We start from the raw sequence: 18,714 nt of genomic DNA on the forward strand, positions 1-18,714 counted from the left end.
ATCACGAAGGCACATATGCATATCACAATAGTTTCTTACAACAATTAAGCATAATCTCAAACAAAGCCCACAAACCAAATATAGCCAAAACCCTAAAGCAACCTACGAGCCTAAATGAACCCTATGAAGGAAAAAGATTGTGTTTTTCTCAAAAACTTAGGTTCATTTAGGTATCTAGATAACAAAATTCATATATTATGCAACAGAAGACATTAAAGAAAATCTTATAGCCTAAAAACAAAACATTTCAAAGGATCTTAAGGTTCAAGTGGTTGAGGTGCACAGGAAAACAATTTTACAAGAAAGCAAGGAGAGAATGATAAAGAGGAACTCACCCTTGAAGCCCAACTTGAGTCTTACTCAAGTCTTCCACCAAGTTTTGGTGGTTGGACTCACTTTGTCCTTCTAGTTGCAAAGAAGTAACCTCCAATGTCTCCACATCAAGCTTGATTTGGAAAGGAAGATGAGACACAAGGGGAGCTAGTAGTGCTAGCAACTCTCCCCTTGGTGGCCGGTTTTAGCTTGCCATGGAGAGGAGAGATTTTGTTGATTTCTCTTTCTTCCTCCTTGAACTTCCACAACTAAAAACCCTAGAGAGAAATGAGAGAAGGAGATTCTTTTATAAAATCATAAGAGAGAATCCATTAGCAAAAGAGTGAACAATTAAACCAAAACAATAATTCTGACAAATATCAATTGGGTGATTTGCACCAAACTCTATCAAATATGAGGGAGAACCAAATTTAGGAAATATCAGCAGTCTTAGGAGAATGATTTAATTGAGAACATAGCCCGAAAGAGTTGATAGGGAACTTCAATTTAAGCATTGCTCAGAAGAAATCACCACAATGGACTTTTTATTCAATACACCCTAGTGGACATAATCACTAACCCAAAAGAAAATGTAAATAAGATAGGATGGGGAGGAGGGGCAATGACGCTTCTTCCTTATCCCTCATCTATTGAGTTTGGAGTTTTTCCCTGGGACTTACAAGGGAGAGGGTGAAGGAAATGTGCTATATTTTGAAAAATTCATTTAAGCCACAACCTAGATTAACTATTCATTTAAGCAACGAAAGCTATTTAAGAAAGATTGAGCTTAAAATCAAAACTTTTTATCATTAGACTGTGTTAAATGTTCCATAACTTTCTGTACCTCTGCACTTTAATGAGAGATGAGAACTTTTACCTTTGAAGCACCACCTTGAGGAATCTCAACGTCTATCACCCAAGGGAGGGCCTTCTCCTTTAGTTCGCAAGAAATAGCCTAAAAAATGTGAGGCCTCTAAGTTCACCACACCAAGGAAGTGATGAAAAAGATGAGTAAAACCTTGAGATGAATTAATGCTGGTGAACTCTCTTAAAGGATGGTCGGTTTTGACTATGGAAGAGGAGAGCTTGATGGTTATCTTCCTCTTCACACAAATAGCACAAAAACCCTAACTCTCCAAAGAGGCAAAATATGTATATAGCCCAACATGAAAGAGAGCTAATTCTCCTTCTAGGTAAAACCAGTCATGGGTCTTTATCGGGCCTCTTGGGCTCATGTGGTCATCCTACTATGCCCACATGTCATAACTAGCCCATTGAGTCCAAGTCCAATAGGCCTTGAACCCGGCTTTGTAGTTTAGGCTCAAACTAACCTTTTTTCGCATTCTCTTAATGAATTTAATCTCTATTAAATTAATAAGTAAATGCTCATCATTATTTTTCCTTCAATCCAACCTTATCGGTGTACGACCTATTAGATTCTAATCGGCAAGGTAATGGACGATCCAAAACTCTTTATTGATCGATTGCGAATTAAAACCCAATTTTAATTTTCTCTTCATGAGGACTTGATTGTGGTGTGTCCTTAGGGCTACCACAAACTGTGAGTGACGTCTAGCAGCATATCACGGTTTTCCAAGCCAAGATAGACTGAGGTTGAAAGCCTATTCAGTTGAAATTACAATGTAATACAATTTTTCTCTATCTCAATGCTCTTGATCACACTTATTAGGGCATATAATATATGTCAAGCCCCCTAATGTGAATCAGCTTATATGACTCATAAGAGCACGATTAGAATCATCATTCTCAATTAAGCTCAATGCTTTAGCCAAAACCTTCCGAGTCATATTGTCATAGCATTCTCCCTCTTTACCGAAGGTTGAGATCCTTTGTTGTACACTTATCTGTCTTTATGGATTGATCATGAACCTCAACCATACCGTAGAGTAATGCCCTCAACCAAGCCACCTCCCAGTTTGTAATGGTTCGTTTAAACCCCTGCTTAGTTTCTCAGAAAGTTGAGGGAAGCCAAAAAAATGGAAATTCTTAAAATTTTAGAAAGTTTTCTTATTTGAGTTTTCAAAGATATTGTGTAAGAACCCAAAACAAAATATATAAAAAGAAAGAAAATATCTCAAAAGTAAGGAAAATATCTTTTTGTAAAAAGACAAGTTTGCCCTCGCATATTTTAATGGGAGAAAATTTGACTTTTTAATCGAGAAAGAATTTGGGAATTCCGCTTACGCCATTGCGTAGAGCGCGGTGAAACGAGTCCGTAGACACGGAGTAGACCCGAATCGGAGTTGTAACGAAGAAATTACGGCCAAAATACTCACGAGGGCAAAATGGAAATTTGGGAGATCAGTTTTTTTTAAAAAAAAACCTGTTTTCTTCTCCCTCTCTCTCTCTCTCTCTCTCTCTCTCTCTCTCTCTCTCGACAGTTTGAGAAAACCAGTCGGGCAGCCACCTTCCAAGCCACCCCAACGCCACCTCAGGCCACCCCGACCCTCCGGACCGGACCCAGCAGCACCGGCCAGCTCCCGCCATCAACCCCAGCCCGTCCGCCGCCCCTGCTGCTGTCTGGAGCCGCCGGAAAATGCTGGAAAAAGCAGCAGTTTTGGCAGATTTTCCAACCTCAGTTTCTCCCTCATCCGGCCACCAAATCAGTCGTGTGAGGTATCGATTTCTAGCTATTTTTGGTGCTCTAACTGATGGTTGGCTGGGTTTTGATCGATTTCACCTCTAGATCACTCGATTTTCAATTTGAAAATCGGCCGACTTCGGCCGCTGTGATCTGCCATTTTTGGCCACTTTTTGGGGTATGTTCAAGAACAAAAGTGACTCCAAATGGGGTGTTTTACCTAGGATAGGAGTTTGGAGTCTTGGTTCCGAGATTTTTCGACGAACCATAATCGCTTTGGACACCCGAATCTGCCCGCGCGTGTGGCGGCGCGTGGGAGAGGGTGGTGGAGCGACTCTGGACAGTTTTGAGATCCTCGTGTCTTCACGAGCGCGTAGGATTTCGCGGATCTCGATTCGGAGTCCGTTTGAGCCCCGAACGGATTTTCCATATCGCGCGATCCTTGGGTGCAGTGTCGTCCAATCGTTGGATCGTGCTGATTTTTGGATATGTCGTACTACATGATGTCAGGATCGTGTAGGATTGGACGGATTACGAATCGGAGTCCCGGATACTCCGGAATCGCGAACCCTGGAACTAGGGTTTGGATTTTAAGCGATAACGCGATTTTGGCTAATCCGACCTTCCGTTTCGGACCAAATTCGCGAAACATGGTTCCCGCTCTATGAGAAACCTTCAGGGAAGCTCAGATTGGCCATCGGACATCGTGGACCCCACGGGCCCCGGGTCGACCGATCTGACAGTTTATCGCTTAGCTGAGCGTCGGACCTTCCAAAACGGGTCCAAGTGTCTGAAAAGCATAGTGTGGGCTCAGGAGTAACTGGGATTTGAATGCACATATTTCTAGGAGCCGGGGGCAGGGTGTTTAATTTAAATTCTTTTTATCCAGCAAATTATTAATTTATTACTCTTGGATAATCAGGCACCAAGAGTCCAACTAACCCACAAGAGGGACCGTCGAAGGGTCCAGCTAGCTCGGACCAGCTGTGAGTGGACTTTTCTTTCTTAAAAAGATTTTATAATTATATTTTATATTTGATCTTGAATAAGTGTTATAGCATGAATTTTATTGTGAAAATACCTTTCTTTTTATAAAAATTAGCCAAGCAGCAGATTCGAGATTTTTGAGCCAAAATAGTAGTTTAGCTCAGATTTACCAGAGTTCAGAGGATATCATATTTTATCAGAGTTAGTTATTTTAGACCATCATGTACCCACTCTCTATTTGGTGATTACCCAGAGTTGGACCGATGTCGACGGACATCCGGTCCGATTTCAGTTAGTCAGTGCACTTGACTTGCCTCACGAGTTTCGGGGACGCTCGAACCGTGAGTGCCAGGATTTGCGGCTCTTGGTGTCCCGAGACCTGCCAGGACTTGACTCTGTGTCCCGAGACCTGCCAGGATTGCGGATCAGGCTGACTACGGTCCCCTGCATCCTGCCTGAGCGACTCGAGCTGACTTGGTGTCATCGAGGACTTGCCGGCAGATCAGGCTGATCATAGTCCCCTGATTTCGCCAGTTTGCGGCTCGGGTAGCCTGTGTGACGCCCGAGACCTGCCAGGGAATTGACGGTTATCACAGGGGTACAATTAGGTGGCAGTTCTAAAGGATTCTTTTTAAAACTTTTTAATGCAGTTATTGTTTCACTCATTTTATCAGTATATTCGATACTCAAACATGTGTTATACTGATATATCTTTGTTTAGTATGTGAACATTTATATAGTTATGTTTATCTATGTTTAATTGAATGTCTCGAGTTTGATTATGATCAAATAGTAGCTTTTATATCCCTATGTTTTTCAAACGGGGGTTATTATGTTCTAAATTGTTTTCACGAACAGTATTTTTGTCCACTCACAATTTTAACCTTGTTTTTCGCCCCCAGGCCATAGAAGAACAAAGGAAACCACTCGGGCCATCATCTCAGCCTCCGCCCCACCACCAAAGTGTAGGATCTCGTTGTAATTTCCCGGTAGTTCTGTAAATTTGTATAGAAATGCTCTGATATCCTGTTGAACATGAGAAACTGGAGTTGAGATCTGTTGATTGTGTTAATCTGGCGGTTGGTGTGTTATTTAAGATTGTTTGACAGGTGGAAGATTTTGGGTATGGTCAAAATACAGGAGAGACTCTGCCGAATTTTCGGCAGAAGTCTGAGAGAAATTTTAAAAAGGAATTGAAAAAAAGAAAGGGTAAAAAGGTCATTCGTGCTTGACATTCGCCAGGTGTCGGACACGCACAGGAGTCGGCCCGGATTCCAAAGCGGAAATTGAGTCGGGTCCTGTCATATTGTCTTTTTATCTCAATTATGACTGGTACTTATTTGTATTAGGCTCAATTGGGGAAATGCTAATTTAGTTTCTCTGAGGTCCTATCCATCAAATGATGTTAATTGGGAATTTTAAAGTTAATTCAAAATTTTATTGATTTGAACAAGGTTTAAAGGTTTTTAAAAGACAAAAAAGTGGATAATGTTTACTGAACAGAAAATTTAACGGATTTAATTATTCTAAATACAAGAACTAAATTTACCAAATTAAAAACATATGAACTAAATTGGTCAACACAATAAAACATGGTCATTTTAATATTTAAGCCTAACAATATGTAGGACCAGTTATGTTACATCAACCTAATTCTGCATTATATAATTCATCCAACCACATTGTTGGCATTATATGTTAGTTAGAGAGAGAGAGAGAGAGAGAGAGAGAGAGAGAGAGAAAGAGAAGAAAAGGTTTGTGGTGAAGCAAACACAAGGCCAAAATTTGCAGAGTACGTACCCCACTTCTATTTGAGATCTTATCAACATGCATTATAAATCAACTCAGGTGCCATACCACCTCTCTCTCTCTCTCTCTCTCTCTCTCTCTCATAATCAAGTTGCAGAACCAGTTTGATTGGTAGGACCACCACCACCTACTCTCCAATCTCCCACATCCACAATAATTTCATCAAAATCAGATGCCAATACTTGTCTCCACTACTACTTCTTCCATCAATGTCTATGCCTTCAGAAATAACTTCAGCCCTCCCTTTTGGTCTTCAAATGAACTCATATTGGAGTTCAATTAAGATTTTCAAGAATATTTTTAATGGAATATTAATTCAAGTTTAGTCCATACAATAATATTCTTGATCAATATCACCCACTAGCTTCAGAAGCTGCCTCCAACAACATGAACAAGGTTTGCAGCTGCAAAACCCAAAACGGCCACTCCCATGCTCATAACCAGAAGCAGCAGCAACCTCATGATCAAGATCATCGTCAAGATGAAAACTTGTACTCCTCTTCGTCGTCGGATCTCAATTTAAGGAACATTTCAAAGCTTATCCTTCCTCCTTTGGGTGCTTCAAGCTACAACCAAACTCCAATTCACTCAAATGGCAGGATAATCTCCCCCATGGATTCAAGATACAGGTACAATAGTACTGCACAACCACAATATCTTACCTTTTTTATTATTATTATTATTTTTTTAATACATAATTAATTAACTATGGAAAAAATTGGTGATTTCTTCTTCATATCCTTCTCTTTCTTTTTCTCCCTATTTTTTATATATATATTTTTTCTTGCTGAAGATGTAATACTTGACCCTTGAACTTAAATCTTTGTTTTGTTATACAAAATTATACGTAATATAATATGCATGTATCGGTAACCCTAGGAGCACATGAACAGGTATGAGACCTAATAATTAAGTGTTTTGCCCAACTCATAAGCTAGCAATTAGAGGTTAATCACCAATTTTAGGCGGCTAACTATAATCCACTAAATTCATTATCTCACCTCTTAATTAGTTAATTAATATACAATATTATGTAATTAACCATGGCTTCTTTTTTTTTTTTTTCTTCTTTTTTTCTAAACGTGCCTACACTATAAAGAAACTTTGAAATATCTTCCCATGTTGGGAAGAGAAATACAATTAAGCTAACAACTAGTTTGTGTATAACAAGATAATCGGGCTTTTCGACAATAATCGTCTATTTCAATATGTGATATTTAATTTTTTGGCTATGTATTAAGGTGTTGGGAGACATTTATGGTGCTTTTGGTGGCATACTCGGCGTGGGTTTACCCCTTTGAGGAGGCATTTCTCAACTCCTCTTCACACAGGCCACTATACCTAGCAGACAACGTGGTGGATCTATTTTTTGCCATCGATATCATCTTGACATTCTTCGTTGCATATATTGATCCAAGATCTCAGTTACTTGTTCATGACTCCAAAAGGATCGCTATGAGGTGAGTTCTTAGGTTTCTAGTTCAATTTCAATTACATACATTAAATTCGCAAATGATTTTAAAAACAGTATTACAAAACGTCCGTGAAGTGTACGAAAATATCTGTGAAATAGGATTTTAATTAAAGAGGCGGCCAACGACATACAAATATTAATCTAGCCATATATCGCTTGTGCTAAAAACTTTAACACAAAACGCACATTTAGCTGAAATAAAAAAGCACTACTATGCTTCAGATTAAAGCATTTGCAAATAGGATATCAAATTTGATTGAAACTTTGCCCCACTACAAGATTCTTATCTCAAAAAAAGTGAAAGCTTGAAAGACCCCAAAGAAAAAGGGGAAACACAAAATAGAAAAAAAGGCCTACTTTTTTCCTTTCAGGTTGTTTTATTATGACCGGAATATTTTTCACAACAACAATTGCGATGACATTCTCACTTTATTTGTGGGAAACAAGAAAGTTCGATAAGAGTATCTCATGACTCATTTTGATGAGAGGATGACTTTTGAGTTATATTTGTTTATTTTATTGTTAATGTTAATTACATGTTGACATTGATGTGTGGTTTGTCACTTAAACCACATCTTTTTAGAGAAGAATAATTTTTTGCTCTTGAAACTCCTCCTAAATTGGGAATATACACTTATTCAAACATTAAAAAATAACACCGAGAGTCAACGACCCCCCGACCCGAGTTCTAAATTTTTAATTTTTAATTTTTTCTTGATTGGGCTAAGTGTTAATTGTCTGGCCTCTTCTTTTAGGAGCTAAGCATTTTGATGAAGTTCAATCATACTCCCTGAGATTTGGTCTAATAATCAGACAATATAAATTTTATTTATTTCGGACTCATTTGATAATCATTTCAATTTTAGGTTTTAATTTTCATTTTTTGCTCTATAGTATAGGAAAAATGAGAATGAAGATGAGATGGAGAGAGAGAATCAAAGGGGAAGATGAGAAAGAGAAGTAACAAAAGTAAAAACCTATAAAAACATTTTTTTGAAATTTAATTAAATTTAATTAAATTTAATCATATGTGAACTGCCACCAATAGCCAAAGGGCATTACTGTCATTTAAATATTAAAAAAACACTTTTTATTTAGCCAATAAAATTTTAAAAAATGGGAAACAAATCATTTGCCATCACTGTTGGAACGTTTGGTTTGGGGCTTGGGGAATGGTGGGTGTGGCGGTGGGATCGTCGTGAGGGGATTGGATGAGTGGGATAAGGATTCGTTGGTGGTGGCTAAGGTCGGTCGGTTTGTTAGTTTTAGTTTTTTTTTTTGGAATTTTTTTAAATTTTAGTTTTCTTTATTTCTAATCTTATTTTTATTTTCTCAATGGAGTATTTATTATTATTTTTAATTTTCAAATGTTTATCAGTATTTTTAGCTCACTTCAAATATATAAAGAAAAAAAATTAGGGACCTTAAATGTTTATTTATTTTTAATCTTAAATGAGTTTAACATTTTAATTTAATTTTGATTTAGGGGAAGGGGCGTATAATTCATCATGTTTTCTCAAGTTTAGGTTTTCAAATTTATGTTTAATCAAGTGTTTCTTTTTTAATTTTTAAAATGTTTATGATTTAATTTAATGCTTTCAAATAGGATCTAACAAACATAGTCAACTCATGTGATTTGTGTTAAAATTATGGACATCAGAGGGTGTAAGTGAAATAAATGAAACATGTGGAGTTTGATTGTAATTAGACTAAAACTCATGGGGCATAACTAAAATTCTCTCCTAAATTGGCAAAAATCACCCTTAAATTTCCTTGTTACACTATTAATTCATTCATTTTCTGCTTAATATTCCTGTTGAATTCGAGCTGTGTTATCGTGTCATTTCAAACACATGGCACCCCTAGATAAATCTCATGGCTCTATGTCTCTATGTCTCCATGTACTTAATTCAGTTTTAGAAAAATTAAGCATGTACTCAACAAGGTACGAGGTGTCACTGTAACGAGGTAGTAGTAGGCTTATTAGCAAACTTGACAAGCCCACGCTGAATGGGAAAATGAGGCAATGAAGACTGAATCTTATTGTTGGCTTAGGAAGTATACATATTTGGATTACTTCTCTTTTTCTTCTAATTCCCACCCCAAAAACTTACGTTCTCCGCTATCATATTCATATTTTACTGAAATTGAATTATTATTTCGTCTTTTTTTTATTATATACAAATGATATTATCATATTAAGGAGGGGGAATTGGACTTAGAACCTCAGATGCTTGAATAAATACTCCTCTTGCATTATTACTTCATCCTTAAGGCACTGACACGACTGTTCATTTTTCATTTTTCTATTTATTTAGTGTTGATTGATTGTTACATTTTAATTAAGTGGTAAATGATGGATTTGGCATAAAGATGAGTAATTATTGTTAAGTTAATAGGTACCTTTCAACTTGGTTTTTGATGGATTTGGCATCAACATTGCCATTTGAGGCATTTGGCAAAAACAAGTTGGGAGTTTCTTACTCTCTCTTAGGATTGCTCAGATTTTGGCGAATAAGACGAGCAAAGCAACTCTTCACAAGGTTGGCATATTATTCCTTGTGCATTTGTCTCCAATTCCATTATATGTTTTGTGACTCAAATTGCATGCATTATATCATCTTCCTTGGCAGACTTGAGAAGGACATCAGGTTTAGCTATTTTTGGGTCAGATGCGCCAGACTTTTGTCAGTAAGTAAAATTTTGCACCTAGTCCTTTTTATAGGATATACTTATTTACACTTGGGTATGTTTACTTGCTCGTTGTAATGGGGATGTCATGAATTGGGGAAGTCGGGGATACGGGAGAGAATGAATAGGTAGGAGTTAACTCAGCTACCCACTCCCCAAATAATCTAATTCATGAGTTTTCAAGTATTAAATTAGGAAGTTTAGTGTGTAATTTACATAGTTTTTTATTCCTCATATGTTAGTAAAATACATGAGAAGTCATTATCACCTTATAATTTATTTGATGAAAATCTAATGGCTTCTCTTCAAACATCCTCGAGTAATACTTCTAGAAGATTCCTTTTTATGAATAGAGGATGAGGAATTCAAATTTAAGAAACTCTTAATTAAAACTGGTTGATTACTCCGCAAGAATGTTTAAGGTCCTCAAATGATATATAGGTGCTTGATAAGAAGTTACTTCAATTTTTAAAAAATTCCGGTTGAAAGTCTAAATTTTGTTTTTTGTTTTTTTTTTGTTTGTAAAGGAAGTGCCGGAAACAGCATGCAATTTAATTTAAGAGATTGATCAATTTTGCATCCTATATACAGGTGACACTGTTTTCAATACACTGTGCCGGATGCCTCTACTACCTGCTAGCAGACCGATATCCACACCAAGGGAAGACATGGATTGGAGCTGTCATTCCAAATTTCAGAGAGACAAGCCTTCGGATCCGATACATTACTGCTATTTACTGGTCCATAACCACCATGACCACTGTTGGTTATGGCGATATGCATGCAGTTAACACCATGGAAATGATCTTCATTATTTTCTACATGCTCTTTAACCTTGGCCTCACTGCTTACTTGATTGGCAACATGACAAACTTAGTAGTCGAAGGCACTCGTCGTACCATGGAATTTGTAAGTATTCTTCAAATTACCTACGTACTACATGTTATTGACCGACACTCTAAAAAAATTATCTTGTCGTCCTTTTCTTATTATTGAAGGAAACTGCACTCTGAGCTGTGCATGATGACTTTTTCGAAGTACCAATAACAACTGTCTAAAATTGTATATTGATGATTTAATGTACAGAGAAATAGCATTGAAGCAGCATCAAATTTTGTGTGCCGCAATCGCTTGCCTCCACGGTTGAAGAACCAAATATTGGCTTATATTTGCTTGAGATTTAAGGCTGAGAGCTTGAACCAGCAGCATATAATTGAACAACTACCCAAATCGATCACCAAAGGCATCTGCCAGCATTTGTTTTTGCCAACTGTGGAGAAAGTTTATTTTTTCAAGGATATCTCAAGGGAAACACTTCTACTTCTGGTAGGGTAACATACACTCTCTCTTCTTTTTCTTCTTTTTTGTTTCTTTTTGTTCCCAGTTCCAGAATCAAGATCATTATTACATAGCTATATAAAGAAGAAGAAGAAGAAGAAGAAGAAGGAGAAAAAGACCAATTACTTATTTGGGAAAAACATTTGTGCAAAGACAAAACTACTAACTGCTTAGACTTAATTTCCTTGCGTCTCTTTCAAACAAGGGATTTATTGGTAATGTAGTTTTGGATGTGGAAGTACAATTTCCTGCTAAAATAGTTGGACTGCAAATTAATCCATATTATAAAACTGTGAATAGAGTGTGAATTTGTACAAATTTTAAAACCTTGATGATGTCTTTTAACAATAAAACCACATTGATGATCAGGTTGCAAAGATGAAGGCAGAGTACATACCACCTAGAGAAGATGTTGTGCTGCAAAACGAAGTGCCGGATGACGTTTATATCATTGTTTCTGGAGAAGTGGAAATAATTGGTTGTGAGATGGAGAAAGAACTAGTTGCTGGGACTTTGAAATCTGGAGACATGTTTGGAGAAGTTGGTGCACTTTGTTGTAGAGAAGTTGGTGCCCTCTGTTGTAGGCCTCAAAGCTTCACGTACCGAACCAAAACACTGTCACAACTCTTGAGACTAAAAACCACTGCTCTGATTGAAGCAATGCAGACGAAACCAAAAGACAAACTACAAATGCTTAAAAACTTCAAACAGGTTGGTGAACATGGTACTCAAATTAAATCTTCTTTGTAATAATTCCATTATTATTTCTTTTAAGAAAAGGAAAAGAAAGAAATGACTTACAATCTGCAATATGTTCCATTGAAGCATCACAAAAAGCTGAGGGATCTGAAAATTGGAGAAATATTGGCTGAGAGTGGAGATGAAGAAGGTGACGCAAACATGGCATTCAACTTACTGACTGTTGCCAGCAAAGGCAATGCTGCTCTTCTTGATGAGCTCCTCAAGGCAAAGTTGGATCCTGACATCGGAGACTCCAAAGGAAGAACTCCTTTGGTATGCCTTTCTAGCCTCAAGTGTTTAGTTTGTTTGTTAATGCCAGACGAAAACAAAGGAAGAAAAAAACAGAACAAGAAGAACAATATGGAGAAGATAATTCCCTTTTTACTTTAGAAAGTGAGCTAGTACTTCATCATTTTTTCTAATTTGAAAAGACTAATTGTTTCTTTTGAATGCATCAGCATGTAGCAGCGTCAAATGGGCACGAAGAATGTGTCTTGGTACTCCTCAAGTATGGTTGTAACATACATGTAAGAGGTAATTAAAAATAATAAACACAATCTCCTTGGTACTGTTCTGTTCTTAAACCCATCATCTTATAATCTGTACATTGGCAGACATAAATGGCAACACAGCTTTATGGGATGCTATTGCATCGAAGCACCATTCCATATTCCGGATTCTCTATTACTGCGCTGCCATATCTGATCCATACACAGATGGCAATCTTCTATGCACGGCTGCCAAGAGAAATGATATGACTTTGATGGAGGAACTCTTGAAGCATGACTTAAATGTTGACGCAAAGAATCATCTTGGGAAAACAGCAGTACAAATAGCCATGGAAGAAAACAATGCAGACATGGTCAATTTGCTAGTGATGAATGGAGCAGATGTAGCCAATACACACAACTTCTCATTTCCTTCAGAAACCTTGACTGAAATGCTACAAAAACGAGAGGTTGGACACCGGATTACAGTTCCAGACACTACACTAAATGAAGTGCCTTTGATGAGGAATGATGATGAGCAAAATCCTGACTGGAGAAAATCCAATGGAGTGAACTTTCCAAGAGTGAGCATATATAGAGGCCATCCTATATTGAGGAGAAACACATGTTGCAGGGAAGCTGGTAGGCTAATTAGATTACCTAATTCGGTAGAGGAGCTCAAAAACATTGCAGGTACTTTCCTTAACACTATGCCTTTATCAATTGCTAAAAGATTGTGGCTTTTCTCAAAGCCAAGATACCTAGCAGAACATGGTAACGTACTGCATGATTTATTCACAAATTAGCGCTTATATATGCAGTGAAGATAGTACACAAACCCTTATAGTTTTAGTAGCACAAATTTTAGCCTATAGCATGTTTCTTGTTTTAAAAGATTGCATCTTTTACCACATTTTTCTTATCGAAGCGATTAAGGCAGTTTTGAAATTTTATCCTGTGTATATTTGATTTTGTGGTAGCTATGGATGCTTAGAATTCTTTACACAAATTGGAATTAATATATATATTTGAAGAACGTTGTAAGAATTTCTAATATCTTTCATCATCTTAAACAGGTGAAAAGTTTGGATTTGATTCAAGAAATGTATTGGTAACTGATGAAGGAGGAGCAGAAATTGACTCCATTGAAGTGATCAGAGATAATGACAAGCTTTTCGTATTTGAAGACCCAAAGTCTATCAAAAGCTGAAAAATCCTCAATCTCCTGAAGCATTATACTTAACCTTGAGGAAGGAAAGAAAGAATCGCACTTTTCTTCATGCAAATCTCTTGTAAAGATTCCTCTTAGAATGTACACTTAAATCTTGCATAATCAAAGGGTTCCTCTTGTGAGACTATGAGTCTGAGTTTAATTTTTATGCACAATGTAATACATAAGGCTAGGGCGGGCTCTAGCCTAGTGCAACGTTTGGGAAAAAGAACTCTAGTATATTAATTTTTAGGCATTACAACCCATTTCACAGAAAATTAGTCTATCTCGTAATCAGTTGAAGCTTCAGCGTGTTGAGATACATGACTTCTTGCTTGGCAGTTTTCTTGGGATCAAATCTCTTTGGTGCAGATATCTTCTCACCACGATTCTGAGAAGCATTCACAATATGGAGCTGAATCTAGCATACCAGTAACATATAGTCTCAGATTCATCCATCCTAAGACTTTCAAACTGTGACGTGATCATGCCTCTTTGATGTCCCACGATTCTGTATAAAGTTTAACTGTTCATTGGATACAATTATTATGAGTAAGGCATTTCGTTCTTTTATATTGGCATTGCTGTGAGTGGCATACTCCAGTATCCATTCTAAATAAGGCGGAGCGGAGGTACATTCTTCTCATGTCGGAAACTTGACAAAATAAAAAATGATATATAATGAGTGGTTCCACTATTAATAACATCGAGGCTTTTTCCTTATCAGTGACCGTGATACAAATTTAGAGCACAAAATCTCTCTAGATACCGTAGGAGCTTGGCTCTCATAGTAGTTGTAAGTGATGGATGGATCAATACCCCTTGAGTCTATGAGGGGGATGAATAGGCTCTTACACAAAAACAGAACAGTTTTAAACTAGTTAGCAGGTGTTCAAACAAAGAGGCATTTTGACAATTGTTGGAACAAATAGCTCTACTATAACAGGATATCTTTCTGAACCAAGATTCTCACAAATCTAAACAAGTAGATATAACTGTGAATGGATCAATATGAAGTTCATCATCATGATCAACGGTAAATCGAGAAATAGAGAACATAACTACTGTACACAAGAAGATCTGGTCACTCATATTACTTGGTTTTGAACCCTAGCTACACCCTTTTTTCTAGAGGAAAAGGAATTTCATTTATAATCCAATAGTTTCATACAAAAGATCAGCATGAACAGTGGTCACGTTAAAACCTTCCTAGGAAAATCACGTGGGACTTCTATGAGACCCCGTAGAAGAGCACACCAACGCATCCCAAACTGTCAAAGAATGCCTTCTATGAGAACAATCATAGTCCTTTATACGTCGCAAGAGTTGTTCAGCAAGCCAAGGGTCAGAGACACAAAAACACACCAAGAAGAGAACGCAAAGGAGGCAACATAAAAGGACCCCACAAAAGCACACTAACTTATCCCATAACCTATCAAAGAAAACCTCCTATGATGACAATCATAGTCCTTCGTACAGCGTAGGAATTAATCAGCACGCAAAGAGTCAACAACAAGAGAAGAATCACAATGAGCGAAACAAAGAAGACAAATGATGAGAAACTCTCAAGAAGCACACCAATGCTTCCCATAACTGTCAAAGAAAACCTCCTATGAGAACAATCATAGTCCTTGAACCCTAGCTACACCTTAAAAGGCTATACCTGCTAGGCTTTTCCTCCTTTTGGGCATGGTCCATCCTAGGAACGACCTATCACTTTAGAATCATTTGAGACATGTGCAAGCTTTATAATATTCCGTTCCATAATCAATTTAGAATGTCGGGTACCAAAAGAGAAACAAATCTGTGTTTTGAACATAAAACTAGTCTCGATACACAAAATCCATTCATCCATTTCCTTTTCAAAAGTGCCAAACAAAAATAAAATACAGCTTAAGTAGGAAAAGAAAACGAAAAAGGTGCCATGTTGGGAGGTGTAGAAAAATGGGGAAGAGAAGAGGTAAAGAAGCCAAGAGCACTCAATCCAAAAAAGAACCAAATCAAAATGGAAGAATGTGGAGAAGAATCTCATTCAAAGTGGTCAAACTTTACAGCGTAGGAAGCACAATCCAACATCTTGTGTGATAAAGAGCTTGAACATTTTGGCTTGCTTTTTTTTTTGTTTTTTTTTTTTTGGGGGTTATCTTTTCATATCCTGCCTATGACATTATGGCCGGACCAAAACATAAAGCCTTACGAAGGTTACAAGAAAAAAAGAAAAACCTACAACATAACCTTTCTTGTTAATTTGAAAGAAGATGAGGGTGAGAAAGTTGGGAAGGTTGATAAAAACAGATAAAATCTAGAATGAAATCAAGTAAGAAAAAGTAAAATGAAGAGAAGTTGACAAACATACTCCTTAGTTTTCTCTTTCTATCTTTCTCTCTCTACACATTTCTTTATTTATTATATGCCCACTTAACCATGAAGCAGAAGATATTCCCAATCATCCCCTCCACTCCACCCTGTAGGAAACACCCATAATTTCACCAAACAACATTATTAACCTATAGAAACTTGAGCTCTTGAAGCAACCCACTTCTTTCATTGCTTATAATTTTCTTCTTCTATATACCTATAAATGTCCGTCATACTCTCACCACCATATCAATATCCTTTCTTTTTCTTTATCATCTTTATTCCATGATGGATCCTTCATGCACCTCAACTTCTGTCAGTGGCTTCTACAACTTTCTCACTCATGAACTCAACAATCTTGATCAATCTTTCCTCTCCCATAGTTTCATGTCAATCCAATTCCTTCAGAAGGTACTTTCATCTCTCAAGTCCTTCCATTCTCAGTTGACCACTTTGGTTCAAAAGCTTCACTTACCCATAGGAGAGAAGTGGCTCGATGAGTACATGGATGAAAGCTCCAGGCTCTGGGAAGCTTGCAATGTTCTTAAATTAGGAGTCTCTTGCATGGAAAATGTTTTCGCAGCTGGAGCCAATGTCCTGTCCTCCACAGATGAGTTCCACTACTACTTGAATGAACAAACTTCTAACCAGGTTAGTACAATGTAGTCAATTTAAATTTTATAAAAAAATAAAAAAAAATTATTCCACTACATATACATAAAGGAAACATATGCATGGGTAGTGCTGTCTTACATATTCATGTTGCCAGACATGCTTATGTTGTTAAAATGTGAATCTGAACGATGTATATGAATCAACCTAATGCTCACTTTTTTGCCTAGGTTATCCGGGCAGTGAGTGCATACCAAATGGAAATTATTGGTTTGGAACATGATAATAAGGCCTTGATGGAAACAAGAGTTGAGCAGCTATCACTACGCATCAATGAAAACATTGTCTCAATGGGGTCCAAGTTCAATGGGTTCAGTGGCTTTCGTGGCGTCATGTATGCAATGAGGAACGTTAGCTCATTGCTTTTGATGATCCTGCTAAGCGGGATTGTATATTATTTGCCAGGATCAAGTTTTCAAAAGGAAGGAGGGCTGGAAGGCAGTGTGATATTTGGCTCAAATTTCATGGTTTCAGTAGCAAGATTGCAGCGAAGAGTGGCGAATGTGTTCGAGCAGATCCCTGGGCCGCCTCATGGATTGCTTCTTCATGAGTTCCGGGAAACGAAATCTTTGATGGAGGAGGTGAGAGGTGAGTTGGAGAGAATGGTGGAGCATGAAGCAGAGATTCATGATATCCAAGATAGGGTCGACAAGTTGAAAAGTTGCTTTGGGTTGTTGAGAAGTGGGGTTGAGGCTATAATTGAGCAGCTTGATGACTTCTTTGATGAAATAGTGGAGGGAAGGAAGAAGCTTTTGGACATGTGCACTCATAGGTAGACAAAGAGTACGTTGGACGTGATCAGCCTAACCTAGGTGGGGAACATATGGAAACAAAAGAAAAAGGAAATGATAAAGAGACCGAAGGGTAATCAGTATTGAAAAAACAATATTTTGTTGAACTTGGATATGAGCTCCTTGATTGTAATCATTTATTTCCAAGTAGTCTATATAAGGGGAGATTTAAACTTTAATAGTTAGAATGTGGCCCAATATGATTTAAACTACTCATGCACCTATTTCGTTTCCCATGTACATAAATAGTATGAGCACGCCTCCGCACGTGTGAATCAAGCTAAACACGTAGAGAACACATACTATGGTTTTGATACTCAAAACCAAAATTAATTAGCAAAAAGTGAAGATACTCAAAATCATTTAAACTACTACTAGTGCACGGGTTTCATTTACTCTTAACAATAGTTAAACACAAAAGTTCATATTATTATTAAGGGAAAGGATTTAGATACTATAAGTTGTCACCAATTTCTTTTGTTGTTTTCTTTTCCCTTCTTCTTTATGCTTTTTATGCTTTCTTTTCCTTTTTGTACGGTGGCAACAGCAATAAATAGTAATGAAGCACTGAGAGAGCATTTTCTCAAGAAACCCAAAAGGGGAAAATTCTTACACGAAAAGAGCATGTGATTCTTGCTTTGAAGATAAGCAATATACTATTGAAAGATAAAAACATGAAGAATATTTAGGTCACCATTAGTCTAATGAAAAAAAAGCAAGATTTTCCCATCCTAAAGGCATATTCATCTCCTATAGCGACCAAAAAGATAATACATGATAAAATGATAATGATGCTTCTTGTTTCCCACAAGACCAAGAAGCTATGCAGAAATTTCAAGTTATATACATGCTTGAAGTTGATGAGAAATTGAGAATCTTTGTTAGGAAATCACACCATTAATCTACTAGATCGAACAAGTGCAAAATAATATAAGCACGATCAACAAACACCTCAGGTTGTGGTTTGTTTTAACTCGTTCGATCTTGGCTCGTAAAAGAAACTAGCCAAATTAAGCCATAGCTCCGTGAACAAACTTGAGCTCAGCTTGGCTCAGTTCATTTACACCACTAACTGGGGTGACCAGGTGGGGAGGTGGGGAAGGAGAACCTGGGGAGTATATTTTATTTTATTTCTTGAATGTTCTTAGTTTTATACATAAATTCAATCTTTTTAAGCAGCAATTTTTTATTATTTTTTTCTTTTGCACATGTGGCGTCTATGTGTCATACATATAAGGAAC

The 18,714-nt window shown here is 37.2% G+C and overlaps 2 protein-coding genes and 1 long non-coding RNA gene across 3 annotated transcripts; all 3 read left to right on the forward strand.

The window, feature by feature from the left end:
• Positions 1 to 2,719: 2,719 nt before the first annotated feature.
• Positions 2,720 to 5,033, forward strand: LOC117616043. The gene is made up of 3 exons (XR_004584099.1): positions 2,720 to 2,949; positions 3,837 to 3,900; positions 4,804 to 5,033. It is a non-coding gene; the product is annotated as an uncharacterized LOC117616043 (long non-coding RNA).
• A 742-nt stretch (positions 5,034 to 5,775) lies between these two features.
• Positions 5,776 to 14,225, forward strand: LOC117614396 (potassium channel AKT2/3). The gene is made up of 11 exons (XM_034343197.1): positions 5,776 to 6,339; positions 6,952 to 7,170; positions 9,584 to 9,727; positions 9,818 to 9,875; positions 10,467 to 10,784; positions 10,962 to 11,201; positions 11,583 to 11,924; positions 12,039 to 12,227; positions 12,413 to 12,488; positions 12,569 to 13,135; positions 13,519 to 14,225. The coding sequence occupies exons 1-11, from the start codon at positions 6,098 to 6,100 to the stop codon at positions 13,650 to 13,652; spliced, it is 2,529 nt and encodes an 842-aa protein (XP_034199088.1). The 5' UTR covers positions 5,776 to 6,097; the 3' UTR covers positions 13,653 to 14,225.
• A 1,920-nt stretch (positions 14,226 to 16,145) lies between these two features.
• Positions 16,146 to 17,654, forward strand: LOC117615535. Its single transcript, XM_034344634.1, has 2 exons — positions 16,146 to 16,661; positions 16,853 to 17,654. Exons 1-2 carry the CDS (start codon positions 16,296 to 16,298, stop codon positions 17,456 to 17,458), a joined length of 972 nt encoding a protein of 323 aa, XP_034200525.1. The 5' UTR covers positions 16,146 to 16,295; the 3' UTR covers positions 17,459 to 17,654.
• The last annotated feature ends 1,060 nt before the right edge of the window (positions 17,655 to 18,714 follow it).

The sequence above is a fragment of the Prunus dulcis genome, chromosome 1, assembly GCF_902201215.1.
Source record: "Prunus dulcis chromosome 1, ALMONDv2, whole genome shotgun sequence".
NCBI lineage: Eukaryota > Viridiplantae > Streptophyta > Magnoliopsida > Rosales > Rosaceae > Prunus > Prunus dulcis.

Excerpts from the sequence above, each read along its gene's own strand:
- LOC117614396 (XM_034343197.1), top strand. The coding sequence starts at position 6,098 with ATGAACAAGGTTTGCAGCTGCAAAACCCAAAACGGCCACTCCCATGCT. Across the intron at positions 11,202-11,582 it reads GGGAAACACTTCTACTTCTG|GTTGCAAAGATGAAGGCAGA; the intron begins GTAGGGTAACAT and ends ATTGATGATCAG. Across the intron at positions 12,489-12,568 it reads TTGTAACATACATGTAAGAG|ACATAAATGGCAACACAGCT; the intron begins GTAATTAAAAAT and ends GTACATTGGCAG.
- LOC117615535 (XM_034344634.1), top strand. The coding sequence starts at position 16,296 with ATGATGGATCCTTCATGCACCTCAACTTCTGTCAGTGGCTTCTACAAC. Across the intron at positions 16,662-16,852 it reads ATGAACAAACTTCTAACCAG|GTTATCCGGGCAGTGAGTGC; the intron begins GTTAGTACAATG and ends TTTTTTGCCTAG.